This window comes from Scyliorhinus torazame, chromosome 12 (genome assembly GCF_047496885.1).
Source record: "Scyliorhinus torazame isolate Kashiwa2021f chromosome 12, sScyTor2.1, whole genome shotgun sequence".
NCBI classification, from domain to species: Eukaryota; Metazoa; Chordata; class Chondrichthyes; order Carcharhiniformes; family Scyliorhinidae; genus Scyliorhinus; species Scyliorhinus torazame.
Genome location: NC_092718.1, coordinates 17851779 through 17873375, shown reverse-complemented (window position 1 = coordinate 17873375; position 21597 = coordinate 17851779). Strand labels below are relative to the sequence as shown.

The 21597-nt window shown below is 48.2% G+C and overlaps 1 protein-coding gene across 1 annotated transcript in view; it reads right to left on the bottom strand.

The window, feature by feature from the left end:
- Positions 1–21597, bottom strand: part of nox5 (NADPH oxidase, EF-hand calcium binding domain 5) — a 138910-nt gene that overhangs the window by 44471 nt on the left and 72842 nt on the right. The window contains exons 8-11 of the mRNA XM_072470482.1: positions 20767–20949; positions 17007–17139; positions 11805–11947; positions 8324–8482 (exon numbers count right to left, since the gene is read on the bottom strand). Coding sequence (XP_072326583.1) covers positions 8324–8482; positions 11805–11947; positions 17007–17139; positions 20767–20949 — 618 coding nt within the window. The remainder of the gene's footprint in view (positions 1–8323; positions 8483–11804; positions 11948–17006; positions 17140–20766; positions 20950–21597) is intronic.

Genomic DNA, 21597 nt, shown 5'->3' with positions numbered 1-21597 from the left:
GCCTTCACCAGGCGCGCACGGTCCGGCTGGTAGAAGTGTGGCTTGCACTCCACACAGACCTGGCAGTCCCTGGTGACTGTCCTTAATTCCTCGACGGAGTAGGGCAGATTGCGAGCTTTGACCAGATGGTACAATCGAGTGACCCCCGGGTGACAAAGGCTGTCGTGTAGGGCCCGGAGTTGGTCCACTTGTGCGCTGGCACATGTACCTCAGGAGAGGGCGTCTGGGGGCTCGTTGAGTTTACCGGGGCGATACAAAATTTCGGAATTATAGGTGGAGAGCTCGATTCTCCACCGTAAGATTTTATCTTGCCCCGCTGTGTGTTATTGAACATGAAGGTTACCGACCGTTGGTCAGTGAGGAGAGTGAATCTCTTACCGGCCAGGTAATGCCTCCAATGCGGCACAGCTTCAACGATAGCTTGGGCCTCCTGTTCTACGGATGAGTGTCGAATTTCCGAGGCACGAAGGGTGCGGGAAAAGAATGCCACGGGTCTGCCTGCCTGGTTTAGAGTGGCGGCAAGGGCGACGTCTGAAGCGTCGCTTTCTATTTGAAAAGGCAGTGACTCGTCCACTGCGCGCATCCCGGCCTTGGCGATATCTGCTCTGATGCGGGCGAAAGCATGTTGTGCCTCGGCCGCGAGAGGGAATTGGGTGGACTGAATGAGTGGGCGGGCCTTGTCCGCATAGTTTGGGACCCACTGGGTGCAGTGTGAGAAGAACCCCAGGCAGCGTTTGAGGGCCTTGGGGCAGTGGGGGAGGGGGAACTCCATGAGGGAGCGCATGCGGTCGGGCCCGAGGAGTCCGTTTTGGACTACATAGCCGGGAATGGCTAACCGGGTCGTGCTGAACACACACTTCTCTTTGTTATAGGTCAGGTTGAGAAGAGCGGCAGTGCGGAGGAATTTATCGAGGTTGGCATCGTGGTCCTGCTGGTCATGGCCGCAGATGGTGACATTATCTAAGTACGGAAAGGTGGCCAGCAAACCGCACTGGTCGACCATTCGGTCCATTTCCCTTTGGAAGACCGAGACCCTGTTTGTGACACCGCAAGGGACCCTAAGGAAGTGGTAGAGGCGACTGTCCGCCTCGAAGGCAATGTATGGCCGGTCCGACTTCCGGATGGGGAGCTGGTGGTAGGCGGATTTCAGGTCAAATGTTGAGAAGACCCAGTACTGTGCAATCTGATTGACCATATCAGATATGCGTGGGAGGGGGTACGCGTCGAGCTGCGTGTACCGATTGATGGTCTGGCTGTAGTCCACGACCATCCTGTGTTTCTCCCCAGTTTTAACCACTACCACTTGGGCGCTCCAGGGGCTGTTGCTGGCCTCGATAATACCCTCCTTAAGCAGCCGCTGGAATTCGGACCTGATGAAGGTCTTGTCCTGGGTGCTGTACCATCTGCTCCTGGTGGCAACGGGCTTGCAATCTGCAGTCAGATTGACAAAAAGGGAGGGGGGATCGACCTTGAGGGTCGCGAGGCTGCAAACGGTAAGGGAGAGTAGGGGACACCGCATTTGATGGTGAGGCTCTGGAGATTGCACTGGAAGTCCAGGCCCAACAGGAGTGCAGCGCAGAAATTAGGAAGGACATAGAGGCGGAAGTAACGAAATTCTACGTCCTGGACAGAAGCCTCGGATCGGGACGGAGTGGGATCCGGAGGTTAGGGAGATCCTTTGATTGGCAGGATGGACCGCGAGGGAGCAGCGCCTTACCGTATCTGGGTGAACGAAGCTTTCGATGCTCCCGGAGTCCAGCAGACACGAGGTCGCGTGGCCATTGATTTTCACCGTCGTCGACGCGGTGGCCAGGTTGTGCGGGTGAGATTGGTCCAGCGTAATTCAAGCGAGCTGCGGGTAATCGTCGGATGTTTCGGACAGCGAGCGTGCGCGGTTCCGATCTTGAGATGCCCGAAGACCCTGTGGGGAACAAGATGGCGGCGCCCATTGTGCATTTGGCGTGGGGGCAAGGGCGATAGCGACTGCGCGGGCCTGGCACACAGCCGCAAAGTGGCCCTTCTTACTGCAGGATTTACAAACGGCAGTGCGGGCCGGGCAGTGTTGGCGGGGGTGCTTCTGCTGACCGCAGAAGTAGCAGCGGGGGCCCCCGGGGTGCGCGGATCGGCGTTCAGCGCAGGTGTATTGGGAAGGCAAGGCCCCAGCTGAGGAGGTCATCGGCGGGGTCTAGGAGGGGTAGGAAGGGGTAGAAGGGTGGGCAGCACGGCGGGAGGGGTAGGATTGTACGTTACGGGATGCGACCGTCATGGAGAGCGCCAAGGTTTTCGTCTCCACTAGTTCGAGTGTGGCCCCTTCCAGTAATCGTTCTCGGATGCGGTCCGACGCAATCCCCGTCACGAAAGCATCACGCATGAGGAGGTTCGCGTGTTCAGCGGCCGTAACGGCCTGACAGTCACAGTCCCGGACGAGTGGAATTAGGGCGCGCCAGAAGTCTTCGATGGACTCACCAGGTAGTTGAGAGCGAGTGGCGAGTACATGCCTGGCGAAGAGCCTGTTCGCCTTCTGCGCGTAGTGTTCTTTAAGGAGTGCCATTGCTTTTGTGTAATGCGAGGCGTCTTGGATCAACGGGAACACGCTGGAGCTCAGTCTGGAGTACAGGACGTTTATCTTCTGAGCCTCCGTTGGCTCGGGGTCCGCAGCCTTGATGTAGGCCTCAAAACATGCTAGCCAGTGAGTAAAGTCTTTTCTGGCGTTGGGCGAGTGCGGATCCAGTTGCAGACGATCGGGTTTGATTCTGATATCCATTCTGTGGAAAAATCTGACTGCAATAAATTGATGCGCAATCCATTGCACAAAGACGCAGATTGGGTACAACTGTGGCTTTATTGCAGTCAGATGCGTGGCCTCCTGCTGCAGCTGGCGAAATGGCAGGGCAATGGAGGTCATGCATATTTATACAGATCTTAGGGGGCGGGGCCAGCCGGCAGGGGCAACCGGTGAACCTGTAGTGTAGGTCCTACATTACATCCCCTAATACAGTGGTTCACCACAACTCTCTCCACCTGCACCACTTCCAGCAGCAGACAACACATAGCAACCAGGCCGGGTGTAATCAGCAGGATGTTCCCTTGCCCGTGTTTGACCTGATACCGTCGAGTCAAACATTGAGGATTCGCAGGGGGGCTGCCTCCCGACGGGATGTCATTGTGTTGCTACTGTGTTGCGGTGGAACGGGACAAACCCGGGATTGTGACGAAGGAGTCTGGGAGAATGGCAATAAGATATCATTCGGGGAGCATGACCATGTCAGGCTGTTGCGTGACTAATCTGTCGAACATCTCTCCCAATTTGGTCACAAATTCCCCAGATGTTAGTGAGGAGAACTTTGTGGGGTCAACAAGCCGATGCCCTTTTGTGAGCTGCTTCGGTCTGTCCAGTTTTATTCATATTGGACATTTTTATCGTCGTTCTTCTGCGCCATTTAAAAGTCAGTAAAGACACAACCGCATTTTTGTGTATCTGGAATCACAGAGGGCAGGTCAGGGAAAGGCAGCTGATTTGCTACCTTAAAAGGACATTGGGGAACCAGATGAGTTTATATTTTTTGAAATGAATTTGGAATGTCCAATTTCCCCCCCCCCCCCCAATTAAGGGGCAATTTTGCGCGGCCAATCCACCCACCCTGCACATCTTTCAGGTTGTGGGGGTGAGACCCACGCAGACGCGAAGAGAATGTGCAAACTCCACACGGACAGTGACCCAGGGCCGGGGTTGAACCCTGGACCTCGGCGTTGTGAGGCAGCAGTGCTAACCACTGCATCACCTTGCTGCCCTAACCAGATGTGTTTTTATGACAATCTACTAATTTCATGGACATTTTGACTGATATTAGGTACAGTATATATTCCAGTTTAAAATTCCCTAGCTACTGTGCTGGTATTTGAACTAATTTCTCCAGACCTCTAATGTCCAGACCTCTGGATCACTAGCCCACTTTCATAACTACTGTGCCATTGTTCCCATGTATATATATTTTTTACAACTCATAAATAAAAGCTTGCAAAGGAGGCCCCATCTGCTTTTTCAGGTAAATGGAACAAATCTCACAAAACCATCTACAAGGCACAAATCAGGAGTGCGATGGAATAATCTCCACTTACCTGGGTGAGTGCAACTCAAGAAGTTCGACACCATCCAGAACAAAGCAGTCCCGCTTGATTGGCAGCCCATCTACACCCTTCAGCATTCACTCCCTCCACCACTGACAGACAGTGGCAGCCGTGCGCACCATCTCCAAGATGCACTGCAGTAAACTCACCAAGGCTCCTTCAGCAGCACCATCCAAACCCATGACCTCTACCGCCCAGAAGGATGAGGGCAGCCGGCAACTGGGAACACCACCGCCTGCGAGCACCCCTCCGAGCCACACTCACCATCCTGGCTCGGAAATATATCGGCCGTTCCTTCACTGTCGCTGGATCGAAATCCTGGAACTCCCTCCCTAACAGCACTGTGGATGTGCCTACACGACATGGACTGCAACGAGTTCAAGAAGGACGCTCCCCGCCACCTTCTCAGGTGCAATTAGGGATGGGCAATAATTGCTGGCGCAGCCAAAGACATCCACATCCCATGAATGAATTTTTTTAACTTTGAGGAAGAGCAGGGAAGCTCTACTCGGCGCCCTGCCCAATATTTACCCCACGGGAGACAACACTGAAACAGATTATTTGATCATTATCACTTTGCTGTTTGTTGGAGTTTGCTGTGCACAGATTTTGTGCCAAGCTCTCAGTACCGCTGCAAAAAGCAATTCGATGGCTGTGAAACGCTGCTGGACGTCCCGAGGCTACAACGGATGCTACATCAACCTAAATTCTCTCTCAGCCCGTCGAGTCATCTCAAGGCTGGTCTTGAGCACCACCTTGTGGACAACCCCAGGATGACAGGTGCAGAAGGGAATCAGGTGCAATTCTAGCACAACAAACAAAAGGGAGATAATGCAATTAAAAATGCAACGGAGATAAAGAACAACAATTAATATGCAGGCATGAAGGCAGTTCCTCATGTCATTCCAGGCAGGAACAGCGTGCACTTGGAGATAAAGATACTTTGCTTCAGGGATGATAAATTTAACAGATCTTCAAATAAACATCTCTGCAGCTTCTGGCATCTCCGGGTTTCAGATTAATTAATGTTTTCTTTTCTAATTATTTATATAATTTGCAATCTGCAACAGTAACTAAAAAACAAGAGAAATGCGTCTATGTACAGGGTGGATGCATCCAAATTGCCATCGTACCATTGTTGTGGCATCGTCAACATTAGGGTTGCTACGTTACATTTTGTTTCCATTGCCCCCAGCACCCATCGGCCCATTCCCTAAAGTACACTTCTAAATCTCTTACCCTGCTGACTTTGCCCAAACTGAACCTTTTGAGGGAATAATCCACTTGGTTGGCCCTCGCTAACTGAATTCAACAGTTCCCACATTACCATGAGTGAACTGTGACGAGCGTGTGCGCCTGACAACTTCACTGCAGCCAATCTCACTTCAACGCCACCCAGCCCTGCAACCTCTAACAACAAGCAGCCAAGCCAAGGATTACCATTACCTCCACGATCCCCCTAAGTTTCACACCACGCTGTTGTGGCTATATATTCCCTTCCCTTCACCACCACTGGATCATAGCCCTAGAACCGCAGGCAAACGGCTCTGGTTGAAGCACCATCACCAAAGGCAGGTTCGAGGTTCACCTCCCCAATGGCTCTGGAGACCGAAATAACAAAGAAATTCTGGCCACGAGGGTTGTCCTCATCAACCTGCCCCTTTCCTTAGCCAGCCGCGGAGCCAGTGCAGGAGTCACGGCAGGGTTGTCAAGAGTGGTTTCGAAAGGGTTGACCCACCTTCCTTACTGTTCCATTTCTCCCCGCACCCCTTCGTTCCAGCCACCCCCTTCCGAGGTGTTACTCCAGCCTGACAGTGCGGATTTTGATGGAGAATCCCATTCTGAACTTTGACATGTTCTTCTCTTTGACACGTTAACTTGAACCTGGCTGCATTTCCAGAGTTTTCTGCCTGATGTCAGGGGGCCAGATTTCCCTGCGGACCTCTGAAACCCACTGTCAGGCTCGAACGATGGGCAGAGGCCTATATGCTGCGCGGCAAACAGTCACTCACTTGCGATTTTCCCTGGCCTGGCCAATTAATTGGCAGAAAGGCAGGCTTGACGCCCATCTAGTTGGATGTGCTCGGGAAGTCAATCGTGGGCCACCGAGTTTGAATGCAGCAGCAGTGGCTGGATACCATGTGAGGTGAGAGAGAGGGCACTTCAGGGGCTCAAGATCCAGCCCCAGGTGTGTCCATCACCTGTGTTTTTAAAAAATCCTTTTCATCCTAAAACACTTAAATAATTGCGGTGTCTCAGTGATCTGGTGTCTAAAGATTGTGCTGCTGGTTGATGAATATGAAAAGCTGCCATCAGTTACAATGCCAAAACACATTAGTTATTCAAACAAAGAGCTGGAAATAGGGCATTCGCGAAAGCCGCCAACAGCATTCCAGTAAGTTTTAAAATATTTAGTTAAAGATGGTAAGTGTTCCCCTGGCCAACAATGCATTCAATATTACAAACATTCTTACAATCATATTTGGCCTAGAAATTAGACGATTCCAACGCCTGTTTTTTGGGTACAAGACAGGTCTTTAAGCCGCTCATGTGGTGGTCAGGAAGTGTTTACTTAATATGCGCCAGAAGTATATTAAGCTCACTCTTGGTAAAGAAATACTTGCATTTATATCGTGCTTCTCATGACCATCAGTTGTGACAAAGTGCTTGACAGCCAATGAAATTCCTTTGACGTGTTGTCACTGTTGTAATGTAGGGAATAAAAGTACATGGATTGGATTGGATTGGATTGGATTTGTTTATTGTCACGTGTACCGAGGTACAGTGAAAAGTATTTTTCTGCGAGCAGCTCAACAGATCATTAAGTACATGGAATGGAAAGGAAATAAAAGAAAATACATAATAGGGCAACACAACATATACAATGTAACTACATAAGCACCGGCATTGGGTGAAGCATACAGGGTGTAGTGTTCATGGAGTCAGTCCATAAGAGGGTCATTTAGGAGTCTGGTAACAGCGGGGAAGAAGCTGTTTTTGAGTCTGTTCGTGCGTGTTCTCAGACTTTTGTATCTCCTGCCCGATGGAAGAAGTTGGAAGAGTGAGTAAGCCGGGTGGGAGGGGTCTTTGATTATGCTGCCCGCTGCCAAGGTCCTGCACTAGGAAAGTTCAGCCTTTTATTTGCATATTTATTGTTCATCTTTAAGAATACCTCGAAACATTGAAGAATTATTAGAGAAGAACAGCAACCTCTCTCTAAATGTCAGCAAGACCAAGGAACTGATCATCGACTTCAGGAAGTAGTACGACACACACTCCCGTCTGCATCAATGGCTCCGAAGTGGAGATGGTCAATAGTTTTAAGTTCCTGGGGGTCACCATCACAAACAGCCTGTCCTGGTCCACTCACATTGATGCAACAGTCAAGAAAGCCCAACAACGTCTCTACTTCCTACGGAAGCTAAGGAAATTTGGCATGTCTGCATCGACTCTCACAAACTTCTACAGATGTTCCATAGAGAGCATCCTATCCGGCTGCATCACAGCTTGATATGGCAACTGCTCAGCCCAACGCATCACACAAGCTTGCCACCCCCCATTGATTCTGTCTACACCTCCTGCTGTCTCAGAAAGGCAGAGAGCATTGTCAGAGACCCCTCCCACCCAGGCTTTGCCCTCTTCCAGACCCTTCCATCAGGCAGAAGGTACAGAAGTCTGAAGACCCTCACATCCAGACATAGGAATAGCTTCTTCCCCACAGCTACAAGACTCCTCAACGACTCCCCCCTCGGACTGATCTGTTCCCTGTAAGAACACTATTCACGACGCCCTATGCTGCTCTTGCTCATGTATTTGCTTTGTTTGGCCCTTGTTCCGCACTGTAACCAATCACTGTTTGTCGATGTACCATTTGTCAATGTACTCTGTCGATTATTCTCTTTTTGTCTACTATGTACGTACTGTGTACGTTCCCTCGGCCACAGAAACATACTTTTCACCATACTTCGGTACAGGGTGATAATAAATCAAATCAAATCAATCAATCAAATCAAATCAACACTGATTCTGTGACTCGCATGTTATTTATACAGAGAACATACAGAACAGAAACATTTACTTGGTACCACAGGTACAAACCCGTATTTGTTCCATTCACGGGCCCCCCACCCCTCTATACCCTGCTTTCCCCGAACCCCATCGACATATCCCATCGATACCCAGATCTGCTTCTTACCTCCCTGAGCTGAGCACTATCTGTACCCTCCAGTTTGATGTTATCTTCCAAGAACTCATTCTGGCAGTGCCTCTGGGGCTTATACGATGTCAGCTCCACCATGTCCTCCCTGCTGGTCGCCACCGAATCGTTAGAGGCTTCCATGTTACAAAGGTGCTCCTGGGGATAGGAAAAAGCAGGAAAAGAACAGTATCCAAGTAGCCCAGGAAGGAATGAGAGTTAACAGTAAGGAGGGCAGATGACAAATGTGTTCGGTGTTCATTACATGTTACAGATACCGGTTAGGTGCTTGGATGATGGTGGAGACTATGGGCTTGTTCTTGACTTGATGTAAAGCGGGTCTCTCTCAATTTTCTTTTTCCATTGATGTCAATGTATAAAAAGGCTGGCTGCTCGCTAACATCCATTTTACACAAAGCCAAGAGCTACTCCAATAAGTCTGAAGCTCAAACAATTTATCAGTCTCGTCACAATTCCTCAATATGTTGCGGCCTAGGAACGCATGGGAGACTGTAATATGTGCAAAGCTGACATCACTTCACGGTCTTTATGGCCCTCCTGGACTATCCCACAGGCATTGCAGGCGAAAGACTTCAGCAATCGATTCAGGAAACCTGAGCAGAGCATTTTGAACAGAAGATGTACAAACAGGTGCCTTGAACACTTACCATGTAACTCAATAGAAATGAGAGAATCATAGAATCTTGGTATTCCTACAGTGCAGAAGGAGGCCATTTGGCCCATTGATTCTGCATCGACCCTCCGAAAGAGTACCCTACCCAGGCCCACTCCCCGCCCTAACCCCGTAATCCCACCTAACCTGCACATCTTTGAACACTTAAGGGTAATTTGGCATGGCCAATCCTCCTAACCTGCACATCTTTGGACTGTGGGAGGAAACTGGAACACCCGGAGGAAACCCACGCAGACACGGGGAGAACGTACAGACTCCACACAGTCACCCAAGGCCGGAATTGAATCCACCCCCTGATGCTGTGAGGCAGCAGTGCTAACCACTGTGCCACCCCACGGAATAGCAGTAAACTTGGGTCTGCATTATTTGTAAAATCAGGAGTTTTCCCCAAATTTCAAATATCCTAGGGTCAGAAGGACATTGGAAAGGCAGAGACAGGGAAATGTTGATGTTCAAATTAGTCAATATAATTCCCTGCAAGACCATTTTCTCCAGATGTATAGTATTAATACATCTGGGTGCCTGCACCTAGCGGCACACAAGACAGACTTTCATCTGTTCCCCTAATGAGGTTTTTCCTGGACTAGTCTCTAGTCTGTTGCCAGAGGCTTATGGCTTGAGGGGCACCACTCTGTATCAAGCGTGCTGACCAGGAGTCTCTCCCGCTGTTACCACCTGTCATTGGCGTGTTGGAAGAATTTTGCAGGTTGATAGTCAACCTGTTTGGCCACGTTATGAATGCTCTTGTTAGGCCATCATGTCCTGGGGTGAGGTTCGATCCCAGGGCTTCTGGCACAGAGGCCACTACCCACTACACCACAAGACCTCCATACATCCAGGTAAGGATCACTAAATTAAATAATTTGTGTCCACTAGATTTAGAATGATTATCCTGGAAAGCTTCAGTTAAATCCAATGAAAGAACATAAGAACATAAGAACTAGCAGCAGGAGTAGGCCATCTGTCCCCTCGAGCCTGCTCCGCCATTCAATGAGATCATGGCTGATCTTTTGTGGAGTCAGCTCCACTTTCCCGCCCGAACACCATAACCCTTAATCCCTTTATTCTTCAAAAAATTATATATCTTTATCTTAAAAACATTTAATGAAGGAGCCTCAACTGCTTCACTGGGCAAGGAATTCCATAGATTCACAACCCTTTGGGTGAAGCCGTTCCTCCTAAACTCAGTCCTAAATCTACTTCCCCTTATTTTGAGGCTATGCCCCCTAGTTCTGCTTTCACCCGCCAGTGGAAACAACCTGCCTGCATCTATCCTATCTATTCCCTTCATAATTTCATGTTTCTATAAGATCCCCCCTCATCCTTCTAAATTCCAACGAGTACAGTCCCAGTCTACTCAACCTCTCCTCATAATCCAACCCCTTCAGCTCTGGGATTAATCTAGTGAATCTCCTCTGCACACCCTCCAGCACCAGTACGTCCTTTCTCAGGTAAGGAGACCAAAACTGAACCCAATACTCCAGGTGCGGCCTCACTAACACCTTATACAATTGCAGCATAACCTCCCTAGTCTTAAACTCCATCCCTCTAACAATGAGGGACAAAATTCCATTTGCCTTCTTCATCACCTGTTGCACCTGCAAACCAACTTTTTGCGACTCATGCACAAGCACACCCAGGTCTCTCTGCACAGCGGCATGTTTTAATATTTTATCATTTAAATAATAATCCCTTTTGCTGTTATTCCTACCAAAATGGATAACCTCACATTTGTCAACATTCTATTCCATCTGCCAGACCCTAGCCCAGTCACTTAACCTATCCAAATCCAAAGGAAAGGTTAATGGTCACATTGGCAGCAGTCATGATAGGTTTGCAAAGCTTAAATCCCAGCACCAAGTCGATCAAAATGCCGAGTGATTGCTTCCCCTTGTGGGAGAGTCTCGGAAGAGAGGGCATAATCTCAGAGTGAGAGGGGTGGCCCATTTCAAACAGAGATGAGGAGGAATTTGAGGGGAGTGAATCTGTGGAATTCCTTACCGCAGAGAGGCTGGGTCGTTAAGTATGTTCAAGGCTGAGACAGACAGATTTTTAATCAGTAAGGGAATCAAGAGTTATGTGAATAAGGCGGGAAAGTGGAGCTGAGGATTATCACATCAGGTCAGTGATGATATCATTGAATGGCAGAGCAGGCTCGATGGACCGAATGGTTTCTGCTCCTACAGCTTATGGCCTTACAGCTTATGATAACTGGCAACTTCAATCAAAAAAAAATTGACGACTTTGGAAAATAGCATCAACATAGGAACATAGAAAGTAGGATCTGGAGTCTGCAATACAGCCCTTCGAGCCTGCTCCGCTCAATCAGATCATGGCTGATCTCGTTCTGGTCTCAAATCTACCTCCCTGCCTGTTCCCCATATCCCTTTCACCCATTTTTAAATCAGAAATATATCTATCTCCTTCTTGACGCCATTTAATGAAACCTGTTAATAAGACTTCAGTTGTGGGGCAGCACGGTGGCGCAGTGGGTTAGCCCTGTTGCCTCACGGCGCTGAGGTCCCAGGTTCGGTCCCGGCTCTGGGTCACTGTCCGTGTGGAGTTTGCACATTCTCCCCGTGTTTGCGTGGGTTTCACCCCCACAACCCAAAGATGTGCAGGGTTGGTGGATTGGCCACGCTAAATTGCCCCTTAATTAGAAAAAAATTTAATTGGATACACTAAGTTTATTTTTAAAAAAGACTTCAGTTGTAAAACCCGGATTGTAGCGATCATAGCGAGGTCGAAGTTCACTGAAAAAAGCAACAGGGACAGAGGAAGGCAGACCTGCGCGCTCTTCTGGTGCTTCTTGGTCCTCATGCTTTTCGTCAACCGCTTTGGCTCATTGTCCAGTAGCTCAGGTTGTCGGAAGTATTCATAGAGCTGGTTGGTCCACTGACCGAGGGACCTGACATGAAGCCAGATGGTGTCTGCAGGTTGAAACAAGTGTAAACATCACAAATGTCTTTCTGACAACTGGGACGATTCAATAAACAGTCACAAAGATGTGCCACTAGATGTCACTCTTCGCACGTGATTTAGGGTCCAGTGGACGAGCTGTCAACAACTCACCATTCTGCTCGATGTAAAAGGTAGCTTGAATCTGGGATCTTCTTGGTCTGTTCGGTTCAGGTATTCCCTGTTCCTCTGTGATGATAGGAGTGCTGAGGTGTTGATCCCTGCCTCCTAATGGTGCAGTTTTGTGGCTTTCAATTGCCCTCACAGAGTCTCCTCGCCTTATCCCACACTGCGGAATACTGTCCTCCAAGCAAAATGTAACCAATTGTCTCTACCCAATGTGAGAGAGGCCTACGGCCCTTTTAGGGTTGCCGACTGTGATTAAGGGCGGGATTCTCCGGTTCCTCAGCCGCGTGTTCTCGGAGGCGCAGCATTCGCTGGCGGTGGTGTTCTCTGCTCCCGTCACTCGTCAATGGGATTTCTCATTAAACCCACCCCACGTTGCCGGGAAACCCATGGGCGGGGGTGCGCTGCCGGCGGGATCTGAGAATCCCAACAGCTGGAGAATTCCGGCATTTTCGGAGGTTTCATTGCATGTCTTGCTCCCACTCTCCAGCCATTAGTCGACCAACACATCCATCTTTGTGACGCATTGTTTCCCGACGCCAACTGGATAGTAAAATGGCTCATTTCCAATCGGATGATGCTCGACTGGCTTTCTTTCACCCATTTTAAATATTTTTATACCTTGGGGAAACAAATGTTGAAAAATGTCAATAAAACTAAGGCTTGAAGGAGCGGCTACCTCAGCCGTTCAGCTGATAAATGTACAGGAATAACGTTTGAAATCTGAGTCCGTTGATCTCATCGAAGTGACAAATATGGGGAGTACAGCTGGGCTCCATATTCTGGGCTGGAGAAGGGAGGGCTCCAGCTGTCTACTGACCCCTGCTGGAAAGTGTGTGAAGATCAAGTGGGAACAGGTCTGTCCCTGGCTAATGAAATGAAAATCGCTCATTGCCACAAGTAGGCTTCAAATGAAGTTACTGTGAAAAGCCCCTAGTCGCCACATTCCGGTGCCTGTTCGGGGAGGCTGGTACGGGAATTGAACCGTGCTGCTGGCCTGCCTGGGTCTGCTTTAAAAGCCAGCGATTTAGCCCAGTGTGCTAAACCAGCCCCTCCAATGCTGCTCCCGATGGCTGTGTGGTAATTAGCCACAGCCCACAAAGGACTTCGGGTTTCCAACTCTCCTAGATTGGCCTGGAGTCTCCAGAATTGAAAACCAATCTCCAGGACGCTGCCGTGTGCAACCTGGGAGAAAAATCATCGGGACATTAAAAAAAAAGATAGTTTTCAAAAAAACATCTTTGAACATTTCTTTTTCCAAGGTTTAAAATGTTTTTAAATGGGTGAAAGAAAGACAGTCGAGCATCATCCGATTGGAAATGAGCCATTTTACTATCCAGTTGGCGTCGGGAAACAATGCGTCACAAGGATGGATGTGTTGGTCGACTAATGGCTGGAGAGTGGGAGCAAGTCATGCGATGAAACCTCTGAAAATGCCGAAATTCTCCAGCTGTTGGGATTCTCAGATCCCGCCGGCAGCGCACCCCCGCCCGTGGGTTTCCCGGCAACATGGGGTGGGTTTAATGAGAAATCCCATTGACGAGTGACGGGAGCAGAGAACACCACCGCCAGCGAATGGCGCGCCTCCGAGAACACACGGCTGAGAAACTGGAGAATCCTGCCCTTAATCACAGTCGGCAACCCTAAAAGGGCCGTAGGCCTCTCTCACATTGGGTAGAGACAATTGGTTACATTTTGCTTGGAGGACTGCATTCCGCAGTGTGGGATAAGGCGAGGAGACTCTGTGAGGGCAATTGAAAGCCACAAAACTGCACCTTTAGGAGGCAGGGATCGACACCTCAGCCACAGGCAATAAAACCCATGGGTGAGGCAGAGGAAAGAGGTTCAAGAGTCGATCCACCCTGAGTGCTACCCAATGTCACCTGTTAGAAATGGGCAATGATAACGCATTCCACAACTGAATAACATCCCAACAGAATCTTGAGATTTTTCCTTTACTCTTCCATGGGCTGTGGGCATTGTTAGCAAGGTCAGCATCTGTTGCCCATGCCTGGTGGCAGTTAACAGTCAACCACATGTAGGCCAGACCAGGTAAGCACGGCAGATTTCCTGAGTGAACCAGATGGGGTTTTTACAGCAATTGACAACAGCTTCATGGTCATCATACCATCTACCATGGTGGGATTCGAACCTGGGTCTCTGGATTGCTCGTCCAGTGACAATACCATTCCACCACCACCCTTCCGTGTGTGCATCTGTGCGTGTATGTATGTGCGTGTAAAATGATCCATTGGACATGGTGTTGTTGGACATTTGAAGGAATGAAAGACTTTGTGAGGTAAGGTTTTCCTGCTTATCTTTCTATCATCAGCAAATTTGACTGCAATACAGTCTGTCTCTTCAACCAAGTTATTAATATAAGTTGTAAATAGTTGAGTCCCCAGCACCGATCCCGGTGGAACTTCTCTCGTTACAGTTCACCAAGCTGAAATGATCTCTTTATCCCAATATCTGTTTCCCGTTAGTTCGCCAACCCTCTATCATGCAACAATGTGAGATCTTAGCTTGCGTCATAACATTTAACATGGCACTTTATCAAATTGCTTTTGATAATGTAAAGTATAACACAATAATTTTAAACTGAGTGCTAGTTTTAACTTGGTGATTGAGGCTTTTTATCCATATGGAGAAGAAACAAATGAACGTAAGTCCTTACCAAACTGTCTAGTAAACAGCTCCTTGTAGGTATGTGTCAGTGTTATTTTTTAATGGGTTGAATATAAGATAGGAGATGGGTGCTTTTTAGAAACAGGAAATGCATATGGCTCTATGATCATGTTCCTCTTTTCAATTGACCTCTTTAGACTCTTCAATCTTTTCTCTCCAACAACACAATCCATTGCTTCTTGAGCCCACATGGGCGGGATTTTCCTTCCCTTCCTGCCGGCGGGATTTTCCAGTCCCATCATCAGCAATCTCCGCTGCCCGGGTACGAACAATGGGAAATCCCATTGACAGCCAAAGTTGCGTTCTCGGTCTACTTTCTTGTCCTTTCTTGGTAAATTATTTCCGTCTATCGTGCTTCAAAGAACTTCCACATGAACTACTTAGGGCGCGATCCAATGACCAGGCTGCGCCAGAAAAGCAGCTCGCAGTGTGGCCGTTGAAAGCTGGGAGACCCCGCTCCTGGATCTACCCGGCTCTCCACACCTCAACGCGATCTTGCGAGACATTGCGATGTAAACCTTTTTGGCAAATCTGCATATTAGAGAGAGGGGCAGCACGGTAGCATAGTGGTTAGCACAATTGCTTCACAGCTCCAGGGTCCCAGGTTCGATTCCGGCTTGGGTCACTGTCTGTGCGGAGTCTGCACGTTCTCCCCGTGTGTGTGTGGGTTTCCTCCGGGTGCTCCGGTTTCCTCCCACAGTCCAAAGATGTGCAGGTTAGGTGGATTGGCCATGATAAATTGCCCTTAGTCTCCAAAATTGCCCTTAGTGTTGGGTGGGGTTACTGGGTTATGGGGATAGGGTGGAGGTGTTGACCTTGGGCAGGTTGCTCTTTCCAAGAGCCGGTGCAGACTCGATGGGCCGAAGGGCCTCCTTCTGCACTGTAAATTCTATGATAAAATGTGCAGATTCCAATGTACCTGAGGCTTTGGGATTCAACCCTTTTGCCTTGGGGACCTCAGTCAAGTGCCATATATTGAATGGAAGAAAGTCAAGGCAATGTGTAACTCTGCCAGAAATGTACAGTCAAGACAATTCGAAATGTTCTGTAATGCTTCTGATAAATTTTATGAATAAAGTATATTTTCTTTCAATAAAAAAAAATTAGTTTCCACAAATGGGGGACGTGATTAAATGGAACTCGTGGGGTTCTCCCAGGGGAGGTGGTGGCTGGTGCCACCTGGGCACCTTGGCAGTACCAGCCTAGCACCTTGGCAGTGCCATCTGGGTGCCAGGTTGGCACTGCCAAGGTGGCATTTGTTACATGTGGGTGATCAGGCCAAAGGTGCCTGGTGTGGCTCTTGGGGATGTGTGGGGGAGGAGACCCTTGCGGGGGAGGGGACCCTCCATAGTGTGTTTGGGATGGGGAGGTGGGGGAGGTTGGGGATTGTTTCAGGGGCATCCCGATCTCTCGCTACTAGGAGGTTCTGGCAAGTGGAGCTCCCCACTATAAAAAACGGGGCTATGTGCAGCCTCAGACCGCATACCCCATTCAGGCCCCTTATTCAACCCAAGCCCCGTTGAATAGCCATGTGTGTCTGGCACTACGAGCGCCGGGAAACACGAGGCTAAATGCACTCGTTAGGGGACTTTGTTCCCTTATGGAAGAATTGTGCCCTGATATGATGTTATTAGAGTGATTATGGTACTGGACTCCAGTGTTACATATAATATGGTACAGTCAGTACTTCATGGGGTCACTTGACCTAGAGGGTCAGAGGTCAGATAGTACATGTAAATGTGAGTTGAAACCAGGCTGCACAGGTCTGCATTATGTGTACATATTCTGTTCTTAATAAAGTTAGTTTGCAATAATGATATTGATCCTGCAACATCAATATCATTGGGCTGGATTCTACGCTGTCTGGATTCTCCATTGCGCCGGCATCGCACCCACACCCGAGGATTTCCCGACGGCATGGGGCAGCCCACAATGGGAAATCCCATTGGCCGGCTGGCGAGACGGAGAATCCCACCGCCGGCGGGGGCGCGCCGCACCAGAAAACTGGTGCCGTGGGACGGAGAATCCTGCCCCTGGTATTTGAACCCTTAGTCACAGCGATCAGGTTGCTGATCAACTTTTGCCAGCTCTCTTCATAACTTTGAAAAGGTCACTTAGGTCACCTTGATGCCTTCTCGTTTCGATTGAAGTCCATCTTTGACCCACTATTACAACAGAAGGCATAACATTTTCCTATCGACATTTCTCCTGTCGTACCTTTCTGCTCTGGAGCACTGCTGATTGTAAATGGATGCCACTCGTACTTGGCTATTGCTGGAATGTTGACATACACATAGTCTCCTGGCTTATAGTGAAAGAATGGCGATCTCTTGATAACTAGATGGGTTACCTGAATATTAAGAAATACATTTTCATTACAATTTCATATATAGAAGTCAATTGCTTATAGTGCCTATTCGGCACATACACCGCGGGGAGGATTTTCCCTGTGGGCTTCTGACCCCCATTGTCAGGTTCAAATGGGGGTCAGAAATCCACACTGTGTGGGGGACAGTGACTTTCCAAAAAGAGACCTATTAATGGCCAGAGGGCAAGCTCGTTGTCCAATTACGGATAACAGGCGGGCTCCAGAGGCTGGAGGGCCAGAGGCCTTCCAGCTTGAAAGCAGCAGCAGAATGACATCGCAGGTAAGTGGGGGAGGGGGGTATTCAAAATGGAGGGCCCCTCTCTCCAACGTTTTCAAACTTTCAATTAAAGATGGCCTTTGCTGCTGGGCCACCACTGTGGAGAGAGAACCTGTCTCTGCTACACTCTGGCAGGCAAGGTGGGCCCTTAGGCCTCCCTGCTGTTGTGGCCTGTTGGCCCTGCTGCCCCCCGTATCCTGTCTTGAGGGAAAATGCCCCCAAGGACAAGATACAGCCGGGGAACTGGCATGGTGGCTGGTAGCATTGAATTCCACACCTGCTTGCCTTTGAACTCGGCCCTGGCAGAGCAAAAAATCTGGTATCACACTGGGCTGACATGGTGAGGCTGGTTGTTCACGGCCAACCTTTCATCACCGACGTCAACAAATTTCCTGTGGTCAACCTAATTTGGATTATTTTTTCCTCAGGCTCTTGGTAGTGCCTCAGCAGGGAGTGCAACAGGAAAGTCATTGCTGGGGCAGGTCTGGGGCAGTATGAAGGGCCAGCGGGAACCTAGCGCGTGGAAAAGTGGGAAGAAGCATTTTAACTGGAGAGAGAACGTGAACAAGCGGCAGGACAAATGCAACATCCCTCTTCAGAAAAACTGCACATGGGGATAACAACTGGCACTTAGGTGGTTGAAAGCTCAACTTGGGGGTCGAAGATGAGACAAAGGTTTGACCAGTCTGGTAGAGCCCCTGACAGTTGCCAGACAGAGGGATGGAGTCAGTAACTAGGCAACAGATTTCCTGGCGAGGACTGAATGCAAAATCTATTTTCACGGCAGGCGTGAATTTGGCCAGCATTGTACGACAGTGGATAATGATGAATCTTACTCACTGCAAGAAAGCCTTGTACCTACTGAGGTATAACAATTAAAAGCCATTACAATGACTGCAGGGTCAGAATTGCTTCATCGAATCCCTTGGCTGAGCCAATGTTAGATTAACATAAACCATGTAAGTACATTTCTAAAAATATATAGACTTATAAGATGGCTTATCAACATCAAAATGTTTCCAAGTGCTCCACACAGTGAATTACTTTAACATCTCTCTCCATTGACAATGTATGAAATTCAAATCCCTTTAAGAGTAAACCAGGAGCGGTTTCAGAGTGAATTGAGAGCAGCTGGTGCTGATTGAAGCTTGTACTTAAGGCTGGGTTTTCCCCCAGTGAGGATTGACTCTGGGCAGGGAGAGGATCTAGGATCTAGGATCTAGGATCTAGGATCTAGGATCTAGGATCTAGGATCTAGGATCTAGGATCTAGGATCTAGAATCTGGGATCTGGGATCTGGGATCTGAAGTAGGGGATTCAGGCCTTTGAGCCTGCTTTGTCATTCAATCAGATCATGGCTGATCTCTTCCTGGTCTCAAATCCACATCCCCACCTGTTGCCCAAATCCCGTTAACCCGTCTTTTAAAATAAGAAATATATCTATCTCCTTCTTGAAACTATTTGATGAGACAGATTCCACCGCAATATGGGGCAGCGAGTTCCACAAATACACCACCCTCTGCGAGAAGTAGTTCCTCCTCATCTCAGTTCTAGATCTACCACCTCTCAATCTATATCCGTGACCTCTCATGGCATTTAGTGTTTGCACTGAACTGTAGCAACACAATAAAACAGTATAGCTGAATACCTTCACAAGTCAGCATTGTAAAATTTGCAAAACACAATGAGCACCTGTACCAGACAATAACTGCATAATTCGATGAATATCCATTCACTGTTTATCAATCCTCATTATTGGACTGGATTGACAGCCTAGACACAAATACCTGGCCCAGAGACAATACGCTACCTGCTGGACCGACCATAGAAAAGGTACAGCACAGAAGAAGGCAATGTGGCCCATCTTGTCCGTGCCAGTCCCACTTTTTCTTTAACTAATCTTTTACCATTAATGTATTGGAAAAACATCTTTGGGTTTCTTTACCTTTACTTGCTAATCGTTCTTCATGCCCTTGCTTTGATTTCCCTATTACCTTTCTGACTTTGTCCCTGCACTTTCTATACTTGGCTAGGCTATCTGCAGCACTTAGTTCTTTATGCCTATTGTACGCTTCCTTTTTCTGTTTGATCTTCCCCTGTATTCCTCTAGACACACAGGGGGGTCTAGATTTGGTGGTATTACTCTTATCATTGGAGGGGACATGTCTACTTTGAACATTTGTCATACCAACTGCTGAATAAGGCAATCGTTTTTAATTTTTGGCACACGGTTGGCCGGACGATGATATGAATTTTGCTTGTTCTAGACCCCTGACCACCATTTCCCAGCACCTGTCTTCAGCTAGGAGACTGAATTGAGATTCTAGTAAAGGCTGTCTGACTAGGAGATGATAAAATATAGGAGCATAAGTAGGCCATGCAGCTCATCGAATCTACTTCATATTTATAGAAGATATTTTGCTCCCTCCCTCAAATGGAACAATCCTCTATCATGGAGAGATCCACTTCAAAGCTTCACCAAAAAGAATTGGCCAGTAAAGGCAGACAGATTTAAATCCCAGTCAAGTTAAGCAACTTTCCCATATTGAAACAGGAGGCTACATCACTTTGTCTGTCTATCTTCTTTAGTGAGAGCCCAAATGCCGCTTCAGGTCCCATATTACCTCGGTTGAAAAGAGTAGAGGGGATGAGATAAATCAAGAAGTGTCTGTAGAGAGAAACAGGGTTAGCGTTTCAGGCTGAGATGATCTATCCTGGGATGGCGGGACTGACGTACGAGGAGAGATTTAATCGCTCAGGGTTGTGTTCGCTGGAGTTCAGAGGAATGAGGGGGGATCTCATAGAAACCTATAAAATTCTAACAGGATGAGACGGTAGATGCAGGAAGGATGATCCCTCTGGTGGGTGTATCCAGAACCAGGGGTCACAGTCTGAGGATACAAGGTCGACCATTTAAGCCAGAGATGAGGAGCAATTTCTTCACCCAGAGAGTGGTGAGCCTGTGGAATTCATTACCAGAGGAAGTAGTTGAGGCTAAAACATTGCATGTTTTCAAGAAGCAGTTAGATATAGCACTTAGGGCGAAGGGGATCAAAGGAAATGGGGGGAAAGCGGGATAAGGCTATTGAATTGGATGATCATAACAAATGGCGGAGCAGGCTCGAAGGGCCGAATGGACTCCACCTGCTCCTATTTTGCTCTCATCAGTTGCAGAGTATTTCCAACATTTCTTTCTTTCTTTTACAGATTTGAATCCACAGCATTTTGCCTCTTGGAGCAATGGCCTCACGATCCATTTGAAGAAAGAACCTTCCATTTGTCGATCCGTCCATTCAGTGACCAGTATGAACGCACTCTGGAATATTGCCCACCTTAGATGGCAGCAGGTTGACCTCCACAACCTGAGTGGCACCAATTCGCGAAACTGCGATTCCGACTATTTTCTCCGTCAGGAACAAGAATCCTGAGAGCACAAACCACTTCCAGAAGTTGGAACCGTGAAGGATTAACAGAGCCCAGACCCAGATATAGCTCAAGTGGGTCCAATAAAACACCTGGAAGAGAGGAATTTGGGATGGGGTTAGCAACTTTTAAAGTTCAAACAATAGAACCCAATTCAGCACCAAGAAACCTCCAGTCAGCAGGTCATGCAGACAATGAGTACTGGTTGGTGAATACTGATCAAAACCTGACAATCACAGTAAGTATGTACACACCATTACTAGAGACAGTCGTCCAGTGGTACCAGACTTTGCAAAGATTGTTCAGAGCTCGCATTATTCTGCAACGTCTTGCAAAATGCTTCACCCGATGTCCATGTCTATGTATTTACATTGTGTATTTATCGTATGTCCCATGTTTTTCATGTATGGAAGAATCTGCCTAGACTGTACACAGGACAATACTTTTCACTGTACCTCGGTACACATGACAATACATCTAGATCTAAAAACCTAATACCTGCATAATGCAAGGATTGAATAACCTGTACAACACAATTAGTATCTGTAACAGACAATAACAATCATTTTGCATAACTCCTCTGTATTCTACTGTAAGAGCCCTTCCTGTTTATTTCCTTTGTTCCCATTTTTGTTTAGTCAGGGCTAAAAGGCTGGGAACAGACGAAGCCTGTGTGGCATATAAGGAAAGTAGGAAGGAACTTAAGCAAGGAGTCAGGAGGGCTAGAAGGGGTCATGAAA